Below are 15,010 nucleotides of genomic sequence, written 5' to 3' on the forward strand. Positions count from 1 at the left end.
ACTTTATGAGTGACCTCATTCATCTGCAGAAAAAAAGTTATTTAAAAAAGCAGTATTTTTGAGGGAAAATATGATCTTATAATTTATATAAGATTCTTCCCAACTTTATTCTAGCATTAACTGTGCCTTTCACACTTCATACCAGCGTCCTGTTCCTCTGTGGGACATTTTGCAAGAATGAAGTCTTACCTCCAGGCACTCCTGCAGTGTTGCTCCGGTTTAAATACAGTGCATAGATCTCTTTCTGAATGACATTTCAAAGGGTCCAACAGCAAAAATGTGATTCTCATTTAAATTCTATCCACTGTTTCATTCTTTGAAAATGTAGTTAATCATTTCTTGAAGGTAATACGCAGTTAGTGTGATTTTTCTAATTTCAAGATGCTTTTTTGGATATCTAATTTTATGAAACCTTTTTCTTTTAAAATCTGTAGGACTTGAACCACTGTCACTCATTTTAACCCATTATTTTGTTTACCCTCTCACAGAAGGGTTAGAGATGCTGAAGAGATGCTGAAGTACCAATATGTCTAATTATTGTCCCTTGTGAAAAAGAAGTACTTTAGAAATAAAGAAAGAAATACTTTATATTTTTCACATGTATGTGACTTATTCACAGAGAAAACTCTTCTCCAATATGTTTTCCTACTTCAGTATCTACTTGGATCCAAAAACCGTGTGTTTAATTTCAATAACCTGTCACGTATCTGAAGGTCACTGTCATACTTTGTATCTTAAACTACTTTTCTACAAATTATTCTCCTCGTTCTATCAAGCACAGTGATGTTGAATTAGTTTCCCAACAGGGCATACCTTTAAGTTAATAAATTAGCAGCTGTCTGTTCCAAAGAACTCTATACTTATATGAAGAAATGATGAAAAATGCCCTCTGAGATAGTTGTTTAAGCATTACCTAGCATTTTCTGTGCCAAACTTAACTTTTTTTTTTTTTTTATGTTTTTGTTTGTTTTTGTTTTTGTTTTTTTTAATAACTGTAAAGCTTAGCTGGAAACTCACTTTTGAAAGTTTGAAAAATTATAATTATTGCTAATGCTGGTTACTATTCAAAAAAAAAAAATCTGTAGTTTTTATTCAAAAAAATAGGTGAAGAACAGAAACTTATCTGTAAAAGATAATGCTAGTCTGCAACAGTCTTTAATGTACTGAATATGATACAACTATTTTTTATTTACTTTTAGGACTATACCCAAAAATAAAATCTATGTTTATTTCATAATAATTTGTGTTGTCTCCTCATATTGATGATAGGGTGATATCTCATGTTTTCCTCAGATGTTACATCAACATAGGTTATCTTTCAGAAAATCCATGAGAGCTATGCTTTGGCCATTCTAATTGCAGCAGTAAGATGACCTGATCTGTCATGCCTCTCTCCACACAGTGGAGAATCATTCATCCCATTCATCCCTTTCATTCATCCCATTCATCCCTTTAAGATGAAAATTTGAGTGGTAGTTGGATCTCAGAATCAAAGCTATGACTGAACTTCACTCTTGAGTCTATCAGACGGGTCACTGTGTGAACTTGAATAAATCATTCCATCTATGATTATCATTTTTTCTTTTTTTTTTTTCTGTATTTTTTTCTGTAAACCTCTTATATCAAAACCTTTGATATAGAACAGTAAAACGTACTAAAGCATTTAGATACTACAGAACTAGGCAACCTAAAGAAACCAAAAAGATTATAATTGAACCCTACAACCAGATTTACTGGAATTCCTTATTTACACTATTGAATTTCTTAATGATAAATTGCTTGCTTATTATTGTTGTTATAGAAAAGGGAGATAACCTGGACAGCATGCAGAACAGACTGAAAGATTCTGATGAGAAGAATTCCATTCTCCTGAAAGCTTTGAATGAAACCTTTGGAAAACTGTCAGCCATTCCTAATGGTAAGCTGGAAAAGTAATGCAACACTTAACATGTCCTGCTCTGTTAGGTGTATAAACACCTATCATCTGTCTGATTGATCTTTTTGTGGTCCACATTGGGTCCGCTTTGATCACTGGCTGCTTTAATGAGACAAAAATAAGCTATGTTAGAGAGAACTGGTCTGAAAACAGATACCTTGTATCAGTTTGTATTTTGGCACAGTAAATAGTGACAAGTTTCTGCAATTTGCAAAAGACTGGTTTCGGAACGAATTATAATTCAGAAGTTACAATACATTCTGAGACAAATAGTTTTTTCTTTAAACATGAAAAGTCTGTTTATGAAACTTGTGAATAAAGAACCATCATGCTTCTTATAGCAACCAAGAAAAATAAAGACCTACTGACAATAGAAAAAGCAGGATGAAATTTGCTCTTTTTGTCTTACCTCTCTACCACAGTCATTGATTTATCCTGCAGTATCCTTTCCAGTCAATTTGACATTGTGTATCTTAGAACTGGAACAGGATTTCCTTAATGAAGACAAAAGTACTAAGCATACTTATAATTCTGTATAAGTCCCCCTGCCCCCCCTCCAATCTTTAATATTGATTAAAATCCCAAAGTGTTGGGATGTTAGCTACTTAGTGTTGTGATTGCGAGAGACAGTGAGCTACAATATAGTTTCAGTATAATAGACAGTGATAAACAGAATGTTTGTTTTTATAAAAAATAAATGTTTTATCAAAATAATTTGCTATGACTTTTCTCTCTAAGGAGCACTGCATTGCAATAAACTGAAGAAAAGTCTCTGAAGAAAATCTATATTCTCTCTCATATGTGAAGGTCTGGAAAGTTCAGACTACAATAAAAACTTGGCTTGAGAAATAATTTACTATTACTATTACTATTCATCTTGCACACTTTTGTGACTTCAAGATTCCAGACAACTGGAAAGTTTATTTTTAGATGTAGCGATCCTTGAAATCAGATATTCACAAGAATTTGCTTTAATATATCATACTCATGCCACTTCCTGGGTTTTAACCACACGTATTGGCCTGTTTTTCTTCTTGTGCATAGATAGATGTCTAAGTCAAACAAAATGGACCTTGGAGACCAGTGGACCTTAGGAGACAGTATAGTAAATATGAAACATGTAAAAGATACATGAAATATGCAACCATTAGCAATGTAATAAACTCTTGTCAGATTAGAGTTACAAGGTGCTTGCTCTTTGGACAAGGACACTCTCATACACAAGTAGATGTGTCTTAAGAATTAAATTCAGGGCAAATAAAAGACATGGATACAAAAGTGCTGTAAATTAGTCATCCAATGGCAAAGTAACCAATGAGGACAGGAGAGAAAATGACCCTGTCATGTATCTCATTCTTCAAGGATTCACAAAAGTAGAGAGCAATTTAGACTAATAATTCTTGTCCATGCTGTAGTAATACTCAAATAAAATAGCCAAATAAAACCAGAAAGATTCAAAATGGGATAGATGGATAGATTACTTTAGGACAAGGACCTACATATGGAGGGATAGGCATACTTTTATAAGTGTGGTTTAAAATAAATATAATTTATATGACCAATAGAGGGAAGTAACACTTCCCTCCCCTCCAAATAAAGGGAAGTCCAACTTTCTTTCTGCCAGAAAGCTGCATGACCTCTAATAATTGCCTCAAAAAGAGATACTTAGATATGATGAAAATAGGAAGTGGAAAAAGGCAATCAGAGTAATCTGTTCTTTCACTTGTCAGTACTGATGATGATTATGGTTTATTAAAGGTTCAGATATATTTTCAAGGTGCTGTTAGGTTATGTGCACTTTTCAAAGGTAAAACTTCAGAAATAAGAGTGTACACTTCAGAAATAAGAGTGTAGCACATAATATGTCTTTGCTCAAGAAAGTAAAAATGGTCATGTAATTCTCCAGGGTTCAGGATAAACCTACCAATTCTCTACAGCCTTAAGAAGCATTGTATTCTCCCTAGGCCACAGGCTTGATTGCATCACATAGTCCACAGAAGGTGAAGGACCTACCTGCAAAAATGGTTGGAAATCTATACTGTTAATCCCCTGAAATGGTGATAATATCTGTGTTTCCCCTGTTTTCCTACAATTGTTGAATCAGGAATATGCAATCTTCTTCAAGCAAATTTTGGGATAAACTATCCCTTATCAACTGTCTCTTAGCCACAGTAGGATAGTAAAAATATCCTCCTGTGTTTTCCCCACTACTGCAATGCAATCTGTTAACCCCACTGACTGCAAAAGGAAGCCCCAGTCAGTATGACAAGTGGCACTATTGCTACATGATCATTTCAGAGGTGTCCAAATTTCTGAGCTGCACTCCAAAATTCTCATATGACTGAGGGACACAAAGACATGTTGGAAAATACAACAGGAAAACAATTCCAAGAACAGTTTCATGGTTTTGTGGGAAGCAGGTAGCAAAGATTGTTCCTACAGGTCCTACAGCTCCACTGTAGAGTTTTTTTCTCTTCTTCAGAAGCGTTTGTTGTCTTGAAAAACAGGGCATCTACACTCTACGTGTGCAATTCATAATGTCTTACTACATGTGAAGTGGGATCTCCTAAAGAGTAAAGAACTACACAACACAAATTAAGGTTGTAGAATTTTGGCGCAAGTTTATTCTTGAGACATATGAAGAAAACTTCTGTACTCAGGACAGTCATTTCATTATTCTTTTCTACCTACAGATACAGCTATAAAGGTACAGGCAGCTAAAGACAAAGCAAAACAAGCCAACGATACGGCAGATGATGTCTTGGCCCAGATTAAAGACCTCAACCAGAATCTGCTTGGCTTGAGAAACAATTACAGTAAACTTGCAGATGATGTGGCAAAAACAAACGCTGTTGTGAAGGATCCTATCAAGAATAGTAAGATCTGGTTTGGTTTGGTTTGGTTTTTTGGAGGATTTTTTTTCGGTTTATATTTTCATTTCACATCCCAAAATGAAACAGAGACACTCAGTAACTTCACTCCCACAGTATTACTACAGTATGTTGTTGTAAAAGGAAGCTCTATAGTTCCTGTATTCTGCGTTTATCATTTAAGAATAACTTTTAAATCTTAGAGACTGCTGCTGGTAGTTGCAGAAAAAAGCTAGCATCATCAGGATGAACATGTAGTGGATAGATTTGTTCCACAGACTGCTCTTTAAACTATTTAGGTAGGTGAATAATTAAAGAATCTGTCTTTGACTGACAATTTACCGCTTGATTCATGTAAAATTCCCTGCACTAACCGAGCCTTCAGTCAATCAGATAATCACTTCTGGGAGAAATGCATGACTTCTGTCATATAAGTTACTATTTTGGTAGAGCACTGAAGACACTTAAGAAAGATAAAAAAAGAGATTCTAAGTATGTTTTTTTGGGGCTGTTTTTTTGTTGTTAGCGAAGCCTGTTATAAGAAGTGACAATTGCTTTAGCATTTTCACTTTGGGTATGTAGGATAACATTGAATTCTAAATTACAATGTATTTTATGGTAGATTGTTCATCTCATATAGGAGTGTACAGAGCTGACAACAAAACCTGAATACCTTTACAAAATTGCTGAAGGACTAACTTTTCAGCTACTCTCTACTCTCCAGGTTTTGGTCAGCTTGGCATCAGGCAGCTCCATCAGACTGAGAGACCCCTAGTAGTTTACACAATAAGAAAAATAGTTATCTATTGAAATACTGTGATTATATTATGGCAGGTTAGGAATCAATTAGATCTACAAGGTAACAACATCTGGATTGGTAGTGACAAACAACTGGGAAGTGGCCTAAAAGCACCAATTTCTTGGCACTTGGATCTAGAATCCTGTTCCTTAATTTACATTTGTGTTTAGATCTTCAAAACATCTTCTTATGTTGTATTCTGTTTTTTCTCTGTTCTTTGTCCCCTTGTCTTGCCTACAGGAATCAGTACGTATGTTCTTTTTTTTTTTTTTTTTTTTTATTGTGCTTTTTCCAGTAGATGATGTTCACTGCTTGCCACCAAACCTTCTGCATGGTCTTCCACATTTCTCATTCATCAAAATAATCCAGTAGTTTGATTATTTTTGAAGGCTCTGAGATAAAGTGTCTTGGTAACTAGTCTCACTTATGAAACCTTAAGAAACATCTTGAAGGTTTGGTATCAGTGTCTGGGTTAGTATTCAGAAACTAGATACACGGACTGTCATGCTTTATCTAAGCAATATCCAACTTCTTAATAATTATTTCCCTTCAACCTACATTCTTTTGGTAAAATCTGATTTGTGCCTTTCACAGTCATCCACACAATCCCATACCCTCATGCTAAACAAGTGCTGCAATCCTTACATCTTCAGAACTGTCAGAGAGAGGATATGGTTCACTAGTTGTATGTTGAAAGGCAAAAAAGTCATTTGAAGCTTAAATAAAAAGAGAGAAAAAAGATCTCTTTGTAAAACCATTAAGTTCACTTGAAAAAAAATAATAAAAATATATATATATATATTTACAGTTTAGTGCCACATTTTTGATCTGCTTTCAATATGCATACAGAATTTTAAGCTTCTGATCAGAATTAAAACATCTTGTAGTTGTTGCCATTTTAGTTAATTTATGAATTGACATCAAGTTAATTCAAGAATTAACTATAGTCCTCTAGCCCTTTTGCAGAAGTTACTAATGGAAACTAACAAGTTTTCATTAATCTAGCATATTTCTTCAAAGCTACAGTTAGAAAAAGCAAGTAAATGCTTAGTGCATAACTGTATTAATGCTATAGCAAATATTGTCCATTAGTGTCACCCTGACCTGAGGCATACTTACTGCTTCAAAATCCTGCTTTAACATCTGTATTTGCTACTATTGCTAAATTATCTTAATTCTAAATGTTCTTAAATGGTCTTATTTTGTTCAGGTAGCTTCCTAGTCAGTGTATATCTCATAGTAATAGCATGTAATATTGCCTGAGTATTTATGCAGAATTTTCTTGATTATTTTTTTATTGCAATTTATAATTATTGTCTGGCATCACTTTAAAATTCTGCCTTGTTCTTTCTTATGAAGTTGCTGATGCAGATTCCAGCATAAAACACCTAGAAAAAGAAGCAGACCGCTTACTAGATAAACTCAAGCCAATCAAAGAACTTCAGGATAACGTAGGGAAAAACATTTCTCAGATAAAAGAGCTGATAAACCAAGCTCGGAAGCAAGCTAATTCGGTAAGCCCTTTTTCTCCATAAGATTACCTTTTGAATTTTGTTAGGATTTTATTTTTGAATTTTCTCTTTCTTTTCCATGAGCTGAATTCTTTCTAATTCTGAAAATGTGTAAAGAAAGCAAGGAATGGAATATAATTTCTCAGATAAGCAGAGAATATTCCAATAATTTTCACTCTGTGTCTTGTTTCTTCATTTAAAATGCACCCTAGTTAAACAGATGACATCTGTAGGAATGATTATGGAAAAGATATTATTTAAGAAGTACTGTGAGTGAGAGTACAACAGGAGAATCACCACATCATCGTTTGTTGTGAAAACAAAAAATATTTATTGTTGTTTTTTGTTTTGCCTCAACACTGATATTAAGCCCCTATTTTCATTTCAGGGAACTTACATTACCTGAGAATGTGGAGTTCTGATAAATCAAACTTGGTTTAAGAGTGTATTTCAATTTGGCTGTTGAGTGTGGTATCCATCTCCCTGATTCAGTAATATTCCAAACTTGATGATCAGCTGGATAATACCAGGTTATTCAGCTTGTGACACAGTGTAACAAGGTGAAAAAAAGAGTTCTTGAAGATGGTACATAAGGAAACTTCCTGAAAAAGAGATTAGGAAACAAAACCTTACAGAATAATAGGAGCCCAGGAAGGAAGTATATAGCATATACACAATGAGATTTGTTCACGATATAAAGACAGGTTATAGTGATTAAATTGTTTTCTTCTTATGTTTGTCTTCTGTCTGAAGGCTTCAAAATAATTACTTGCTCAGCATTTCTGAGTTAAAAAAGTAACGTTTGGTCATAGAATGGATCTCCTTTTTGACAAAGCTTACCATAAGCAAAAGTCACCTTTTTACTGAGTTTACCATTATTTGCATCTACTCTAATACATAAACATGTCTAGCTGGAATTGAAATACCATTGGACTGTCATTATGTCTATGTTGGCAATATGAAAGCAAACAGTATACTGTTTTTTATCTGTGCTCAGAGCCTGAGGAAACTAACACATATGTCCAAATGCATATGTCACCTGAGCTGTGGAAATGAAACCTAGTAAAGAATACCAACTCCATCAGGGGCTATGATATAACAGCAATACATAACTGTTGGTTTAAACAAAAACAAACAAACAAACAAACAAAAACAAAATAAACAAAAAAAAACACGGTAGAAGTATTAAATTAGCATAATCAAAGATATTGCAAGGAAAAAATAGATCTTCCTGTCTACCCCAAAGCAGTGTGCTGTGATTCCTTCAGGAGCACAGGAGCACTGCATATTTTCCTGGCATTATGTCCTAGTTATAGGTTATCTCCACTGTCAGAATTCCCCTGCTGCTTGTGTTAGACCAGTTAATCTTCTAGCTATTTTAATCCATACAGTTTGTCCTTTCACACCTGAATGCCAGAAAGAGCTTTTATTGCCTTTTAATCAAAATATAAGAAACAATCCCAAAAAGAAAATTCCATTTCTGCCTCCTGTATATATCCAAGCAACTCCCTGCTACATGTAACATGGAAATGGTAAGGAAGAATAAAAAAAATATATATACAAAATAATAATTTTAAAACAACAACAACAACAACAAAAAAAAAAACAGTTATTTAGAAGCCTCTTAAGTTACTTCTGTAATAATAAGCAGCAAACTGAATTATTTCTGCTCTGTTTTTTTTTTTTTTTTTGAAGATCAAAGTGTCCGTGTCTTCTGGAGGCAATTGTATTCGCACATACAGACCAGAAATAAAGAAGGGAACATACAACACTGTCATTGTCAATGTGAAGACTGTAGTTGCTGACAATCTGCTTTTTTACCTTGGAAGTGCCAAGTTTGTAAGTGTATCTCCTGCTTTTCATGTCAGCGTTGCTCAATCAAATCAGATTACTGACAAACACAGAAGATGAAAAAGGCTTATTTTTTCCTCCTCAAGGCTTCAGAGCAATAATTGAGGGCCTATGATAAACCAGACATTTACTGTCTTTAGTATTAACATAAGGACTTCTAAAATACAATCAGTAAATATTTTTTTGTATTTTTAATTAAATATGAAATCAGAGTTCTGCATGAACTGTGTTAGAGCTTTAAAATTCACAGTGCAACGAGTAAACTTTGCACTGTTGTAGGTTTTCCCTTGGGAAAGAAGTAGTTAATCATCTTGCATCTGTCAAAGCTCGAATTTATTGTAATTTTCAGTCACGTCTACAACTGCAAGCATAATGATGATGAATGATTCCGTTTCCCATGAGCACTCTAGAATAATCAATAATAATTCTGTAAATGGGAAAAACATTCTATTTCTAACATTTTGAACTATATATTTTATTTACCTAATACAGAATGAAGAGGCTAGATGGTATCATATGTTAGCCTAGAATCCTGACATGTTTCTGCCATCCAATGGCTGTTTTACAAATAATGTTTGTCTCAGTTAAATCCTTCTCTTAGTGCCTACAATATTAACACTTCTGCATGTTTAGCAGCAATTTGCTGCATATCACTAACACCAGTCATTTGTCATCTTTGACTTATTTGAACCAAGGAAAGCAGGGAAAGAACAATCCGATTCTTAGTCACTGTTAGAGTTATTTTCCATACTTTATTATATATGGGTTTATGATACTCTGTTCTGATGCCTTCTGAAATGGGAAGAGTTCTGGAGAGCTTCCTTTAATCAGAGTATGATATTGCTTCTATTTTCATATTTTCTATGTAGACTGACTTCTTGGCCATAGAGATGCGCAAAGGCAAGGTGAGCTTCCTGTGGGATGTGGGATCTGGTGTTGGACGGGTAGAGTATCCAGATCTGACCATTGATGATGGGTTTTGGTACCGGATTGAAGCCTCTAGGCAAGTATACATTGCCTATATATTTCACTTCCAAAGTTTTATTTCCTAAAAAAAAAAAAAATGGCTAAATTAAGCAAGTTCTGTTTCCAGTCCACTCTCCATGGGTTTACATGTCTCAGGTATATGGAAGTATTTGCTACGTCTGAAACATCTAATTTTAAAACAAGATGTTCTCGTAAATACGAGAAATGGTAGGCTGGTTTAGTGGAAACTTTTGAACCTACACCCAATAGTACTAAAAGTGAATACTACAAATGCTATTGAAATATTAATTGTTCTGTATCAAGAATTTATTTTCATAATGTATTTCCCTTCTAATATCAACAATCTATGACTGCTTCTATTCCCTTCTTCTTACCTATTAGTCTATAAACTACCTATCACTCTTCTTCAGCTAGCATACTTTAAAAATCAGTACAGGATTTGACACACAAAAAGATAACTACTATTCTTTCCACCTTCAATTTCAAAGAGTAGCACAATTTCTGAATGTCACATCTTGATACAATACTGCAAATGAGTGGTCTGTCATACATCAGCATCTTGATTCTTACTCAAAATGCCTTTTCCATAGCTGGAATGTCTCTTCAGACTGGAGGTATTTTAAAAGATAAAGCTTATGAAAAAATCAAGGATAAAATATTCTGGAAACTGTACTTTGTACTTCTATGAGATCAGTTTTGAATGCTTTTGAGCTTTAGTAATATGAAATCATAGAATGGTTTGGGTTGGAAGGTACCTTAAAGACCATCAAGTTCCAACCCCCCTGCCCCCACCAGACCAGGTTGCCCAAAACCCCATCCAGCCTGGCCTTGAATACTTCCAGGGATGTGGAAGTATTGCTTCTCTGGGAAACTTGTTCCAAGGCTTCACCACCCTCCGAGTGATGAATTTCTTCATTATATCTAATCTAAACCTACCCTCTTTTAGTTTAAAGCCATTATGCCTTGTCCTATCCTGACAAAGAGTCCCTCCCCAGCTTTCATGTAGGCCCCCTTTAGGTACTGGAAGGCCACTGTAAGGTTTTCCCAGTCTTCGCTTCTCCAGGCTGATTTTGAACTCCAAATCCCTCAACCTGTCTTCATAGGAGTGGTACTCCAGACCTTTGATCATATTCATGATCATGATCATGATCAAATATAAATACATTAATATTCAAATTTCACATTACTTACTTGAATCCTGTATTTTCCATTTATATAGAACAGGTATTACATAAGGTATAATATTTACAGCATAAGGATAGATAACTATATTCTTTATCCTCTACTTATGAACAAATCTTAATAATTCAGGTGACATCATCTATATTGCGATCTGATATGAAGCTAGTTCTTGTTGCATCCATACATGTTAATTTCACATTGTATTAAACATAGAAGTGATAGTACAGTCAGACAATGAGAGAAAGAAAATCATTCTAATTCCAGTTACATCCATAGGTCTGAGAGGAGGAAATGGCATCCAATTTAAATAATTTATTGAAATCACAGAAATCAGACATTCAGAGCGGATAAATAAATAAAATTATGGTACTTGCTCTTGAAGCTGGCTTAATGAAGCCTTATTGCTTGGAAAATGCAAACTGTGGTACAATAGGAATTGTTGAAGTCTTTGTCATTTCATATTATGCATAGTAAAGCAGATTCATGACACAGTAATGCCAAACTTAAGGCTGCTTCAGCAGAATATGGAGCCAGGACATGGTATGAAAATTCACACATCCAACAAATGCACATTACCTATTAAACTGCTTATTCTGGATATATAGGGTGTGTATGCCATTAGTTTTAAACAAACTGCTGGATCAGCAATTTGGAACAATTACAGCTGCACAAATTTGAAGTACAGAGCATCATTCAGGAGAATTACATTGCAGAGTCATTAGTTGGATTTGTGGGATCAAGACAAAAGAACTCAGGACTGATTTTGTATTCTTAAGGCAGACTTCATAAATAACGTACCTTACTGAAGATTTTCCATCTTCGAACGTTTTAGTCCATTTGATAATTCTCCTTTGACTCCCTTCAGAAGATGTAGGACTGTTTTACTTATCTCATTCACTCACGTTTTTTCTCTAAATTTCTACTCAGTTGCAGCTACAGATTTTTTCAGCAACCTGTAAGCTGCCAGAACAGCCAGAGCAGGGCATCCACTTAGAGGGGGGACATAAAATGAAATTTTGGCCTTGCTGAATTTCGCCTTGGATTTCAGTGGCAACACGCATTGACACATGTTAATAATGATATGGTAGGTTTAAAGGTTTTCACAGCAGTTTTTAATCAAGGATCCCAAAAGGCCATGTGAAAATGTGGTAGCACAGAGGTCACGAAATTCTCAAAATCATTCAGTATATTGAGTGAAGTCTAAATATGAAACAGCTGACTTGAATAATGATCAGGGATACTCAGTTCAGTTAACTTCTGGGCCAAATTTTCCCATTTGTTAAGACCAATTTAATAATTACTGCATCTGTTTTTCTCAGAGGCTTTTAATTTTTCTCTCCTTTTTATTTAAAGTATACTAATACTTTGCATGTTATTGTATATACAGAGGTTATCAAATAAATATTTTAAACTTTATTTGTATGGAATTGAAGTAAAATTTATTTATTCCTTTAGTGCAGCATATGCCTATGGAATAAGCAATTCCCTATACTTTGATGGTATAGGAACTTAACTATCACAGAGTTACTTACCTGTTAGAGAGGCAAATCTTACCAAGAACTACAATCTATCAAAGTGTCAATTAATGAAGGAAAATATGGCATAAACAGTTTGCAACAAAAAGATTTGAGGCAAGCTTACAACATGCAAACTGTCACTTTTGTGTGAACCTTCAAATACATGCTAGAGTATTTTTGAGGCTCTCTAGATCAGTGAAACAATGTCACTTGACTTCAGCAGGCTTCAATTAGGAGCAGAATCTGATTAGCCGTGATTTTAATCAAGTGCACTCTAAGTATTATCATTGTTAATGACAGAGTTTAGCAGCATCCTTCTTTTAAGGACGAAAGACAGTTGAATCAGAAGTTCATAGTAAACACATCCAGCCCAGCTCAGAAATAATTCAGTCATAAACTACTGTCGCAAATCTAAGTCATACTTTCTAGTAAAGGTTTTATTTGCTCTCAGGGGACCAAGGAGCGAAGATTTCTTCATGGTATTCTGTAATCTAATGCTGATGACTTGCAAAAGTCATCTCATTTGCATCATGCATCTCCTAACGAGTATATACTGCATGCATGCTATTGTAATTTATTTTTTTTCAGATGATCAGCCACTCAGCACTGGTACATCTTTAATCCACCAGTTTTGCAAGAACTGATTCTGACTAGAACAGTATTTTCTAACCTGATAACTTGTCGTACATCAGACACAAATGTCATTTTGCTGTCAAGGTAGCCAAGTTCCTTCTTCAAGCTCAGTTGTCCTCCCTAAATAAGATAGAATTATTTATGGAAGAGACTCTGTCATTATCCTTTCAATTTGTCTGAAGATTAAAGACACCCATGCTATTTGTGACATATTAAGCACCCTAAAAAGCGTCGATCTGCTGAGTGACTTCTGTTTTATTTCACTTGGATGCTTTTAAACTAGTTTCACTGAATCGTGATTTCAGCACAATAGAGATTGAAAGTGCTAATGACTTTCTTTCAGAGAGCATAAGCAGTTCAGTAAAAGTCTCTAGTAACTGTTAGCCTTTCAATAATTACTACATTGAGAACTGTATTTTGAAGTCCATTAGAGGGCTTCGCATCAATAAACTTAGGAAAAATAAAATCGAAATTTGGAATTTCTGTTGCATAAAAAAAAGTATCTAATTAGCATTCAGTTGATTTAGGAATACAAGGTAAAATATTGTCATTAAACGGAGTTTGCAACAACAACAAATCATTTAGAAGACCGTGGATTGCTTTAGCCCACTACTTTAAAATGACTGGGAGTAATTCTGTGTTCACATACCACAGATGTCATTTAGGAGATTCCCTGAAAGTCACATGTATGTTATTTCCAGCATTGCCAGATCAAGCTAGAAGTGACTGAAAAGTTCCTGTATTTCACTGCAAATGTGTGGTTTTCACATTGAAAGCCTTGATATCCCTGTCTCCAGGGCAGACAAGATGGCATGGATTCAAGAAGATATTTCCCATTGGATGGAAATCCTCAAAATAATTTGCAACCCTGCTTCACAGTTCAGGAAAAATTTATCATGACTGACACATGACTGTCAGACTGTCACAACTAAATGAAAACCTTTTCTCTTTTTTTTTTTCTTTGAATTACTTATTTCCAGTTATATGATATTTCATAAGACAACTCTCAATTTCTTCTGTTTTTTGGGTGATAGGTTCTGATCCAAAGGAATTTCTGAAGAAGTTGTTTGTTTGTTTGTTTGTTTGACATAAAATACATAGTTTTCCATGATTTTACCATTCTCTAGAGCCCTGGTCCAGCATACTTTCTAAGTGCAAAGATTATGTAAGTACGGGATAGCAGTCATCTTTCAGCTTATTCACTAGCCTAACCTATGCATTCTTCCATTAATTAAGTAAAGCTTCATTTAAGAGAAATGACAGGTTTTCATGAAGTTATGCTTTTAACTTTTAGTTTACTTGCAACTTCAATGCCCCAAGCCAATCTTTTTTTTTTTTTTTTTTTTTTCTAATTAGACAAAAAAGGAATTTTTCATCTTTACATGAAGCAAAGTTTGGGAGTTTAGAAAACAAAAGATTTTTTTGTTTGTTTGGATGTATGTTTTACTTTCTAGCTGTGACTTACTATCTTTAGAGGGCAGGTGTGCAACTTTTTAGTCTAGAAAAACTACATATGGGTTTTTTTTTGGTGAATTTTATCAGCTTTATTTAATCACTTTTCTTTCTTTCCTTGGAAACAAAATATAGGCAAACTCATAGATATCTGTTTTATGAAAAAAAATCTGTCGTGTTTTTTGTTGTGTTTTGTTTGTTTGTTTGTTTTAGCTTGACAACAGGTAGTGTTTAATTTTTAGAGTATAAATAAGTAGCCAACAAAATACAGC

At 34.4% G+C, this 15,010-nt stretch overlaps 1 protein-coding gene across 11 annotated transcripts in view; it reads left to right on the plus strand.

Annotated features, from left to right (window-relative positions):
- Positions 1-15,010, plus strand: part of LAMA2 (laminin subunit alpha 2) — a 376,777-nt gene that overhangs the window by 320,411 nt on the left and 41,356 nt on the right. For all 11 annotated transcript variants that reach the window (XM_084516212.1, XM_084516216.1, XM_084516217.1 and 8 more), the window contains 5 exons: positions 1,802-1,918; positions 4,630-4,812; positions 6,965-7,119; positions 8,812-8,955; positions 9,837-9,970. In XM_084516212.1, the coding sequence (XP_084372338.1) occupies positions 1,802-1,918; positions 4,630-4,812; positions 6,965-7,119; positions 8,812-8,955; positions 9,837-9,970 (733 nt within the window). The remainder of the gene's footprint in view (positions 1-1,801; positions 1,919-4,629; positions 4,813-6,964; positions 7,120-8,811; positions 8,956-9,836; positions 9,971-15,010) is intronic.

The sequence above is a fragment of the Aythya ferina genome (assembly GCF_964211825.1).
Source record: "Aythya ferina genome assembly, chromosome: 3".
Lineage (NCBI taxonomy): Eukaryota > Metazoa > Chordata > Aves > Anseriformes > Anatidae > Aythya > Aythya ferina.